General features: G+C 61.8%; 1 protein-coding gene across 1 annotated transcript in view; it reads left to right on the top strand.

Annotated features, from left to right (window-relative positions):
• The first annotated feature begins 74 nt into the window (after positions 1-74).
• GLB1L (galactosidase, beta 1-like) overlaps positions 75-1,131 on the top strand; it is a 6,060-nt gene continuing 5,003 nt past the window's right edge. The window contains exons 1-4 of the mRNA XM_009996269.1: positions 75-116; positions 218-390; positions 611-761; positions 993-1,053. Of these exons, the coding sequence (XP_009994571.1) occupies positions 75-116; positions 218-390; positions 611-761; positions 993-1,053 (427 nt within the window). The remainder of the gene's footprint in view (positions 117-217; positions 391-610; positions 762-992; positions 1,054-1,131) is intronic.

Raw genomic sequence — 1,131 nt, 5'->3', positions numbered from 1 at the left:
GATTAGCGGGGGAGGCGGGGACATCAGGCGATGCAAGTGGCTGCCCTGCTTGTTCCTCCTGCTTTCCCGGGACAATGTGGTACCTGCCTCGTCCCTTCACCGAGGACAGGGAGGATGCCCCCCCAGGACCTATCAGTCCCTGTCTCAGGGACTGTGGGAGGAGGTGGATGGGCTTGTGGCAGGTCTGCAGCCCCCCAGCTTTGACCCTCTCCCGCAGGCCTCCCCCCCGGCACGTTCCTTCCAGCTGGATTACGAGGAGAACTGCTTCCTCAAGGATGGTGTCCCTTTCCGCTACATCTCGGGCAGCATCCACTATGCCCGTGTCCCGCGCCCCGCCTGGAGGGACCGGCTCCTCAAGATGTACATGAGTGGGCTCAGCGCCGTGCAGGTGTAAGTGACACAGGGACAGCCCTGGGAGCACAGCCCACTGTGCTGGGGTCCCTCAGGATCTCTGGGATCCAAGGAATAGGGACAGAGGCAGGGGTGTTGTCTGATCACAGGGACTGGGGACCAGCCCTGAGCCTGGGCTAGTCCCAGTCCAGCCCCCATTGTCATCCATCGTGCCAGGGTGTCCTTACCTCTGGCATGCTGATCTCCTCTATCACCACAGCTACATCCCCTGGAACTACCATGAGCCACTACCAGGGGTTTATGACTTTGCTGAGGAGCGGGACGTGGAAGCTTTTCTGGACCTGACAGCTGAGCTGGGGCTTCTGGTGATTCTGCGGCCAGGGCCCTATATCTGTGCAGAGTGGGAGATGGTGAGACCCAGACGTGGGACAGGGGAGTCATGGGTGGCCCAGGAGGGGTACAGCAGGGTTGGCCCTTCTGGCTGGCATGCTGACCCCAGTGCCATGCTAGCTGTGCCCAGGCTGCCACTCTGTGGGGCACATGCTGAGCCATCAGCATTGCCCTGGCCTGGCCTTGGCTGTGTGCCTGGGCTCTGCTGAGTGGTTTCTCTGCCTCTCTCTTGGTTGTGGGTGTTCTTCCAGGGAGGCCTGCCTGCCTGGCTCCTGTGGAAACCAGACATCATCCTGCGCTCCTCTGACCCTGGTGAGCCTTCGCACAGGGTTCTGGCCACTGTGTTGTTACAGCCTCATGCCAGTCCCAGCAGGCTGGGCTCCCTCCTCC

This window comes from Chaetura pelagica, unplaced genomic scaffold (genome assembly GCF_000747805.2).
Source record: "Chaetura pelagica isolate M959 unplaced genomic scaffold, ChaPel_1.0 scaffold3, whole genome shotgun sequence".
Lineage (NCBI taxonomy): Eukaryota > Metazoa > Chordata > Aves > Apodiformes > Apodidae > Chaetura > Chaetura pelagica.
This window is presented reverse-complemented; position numbering and strand designations above follow the sequence as displayed.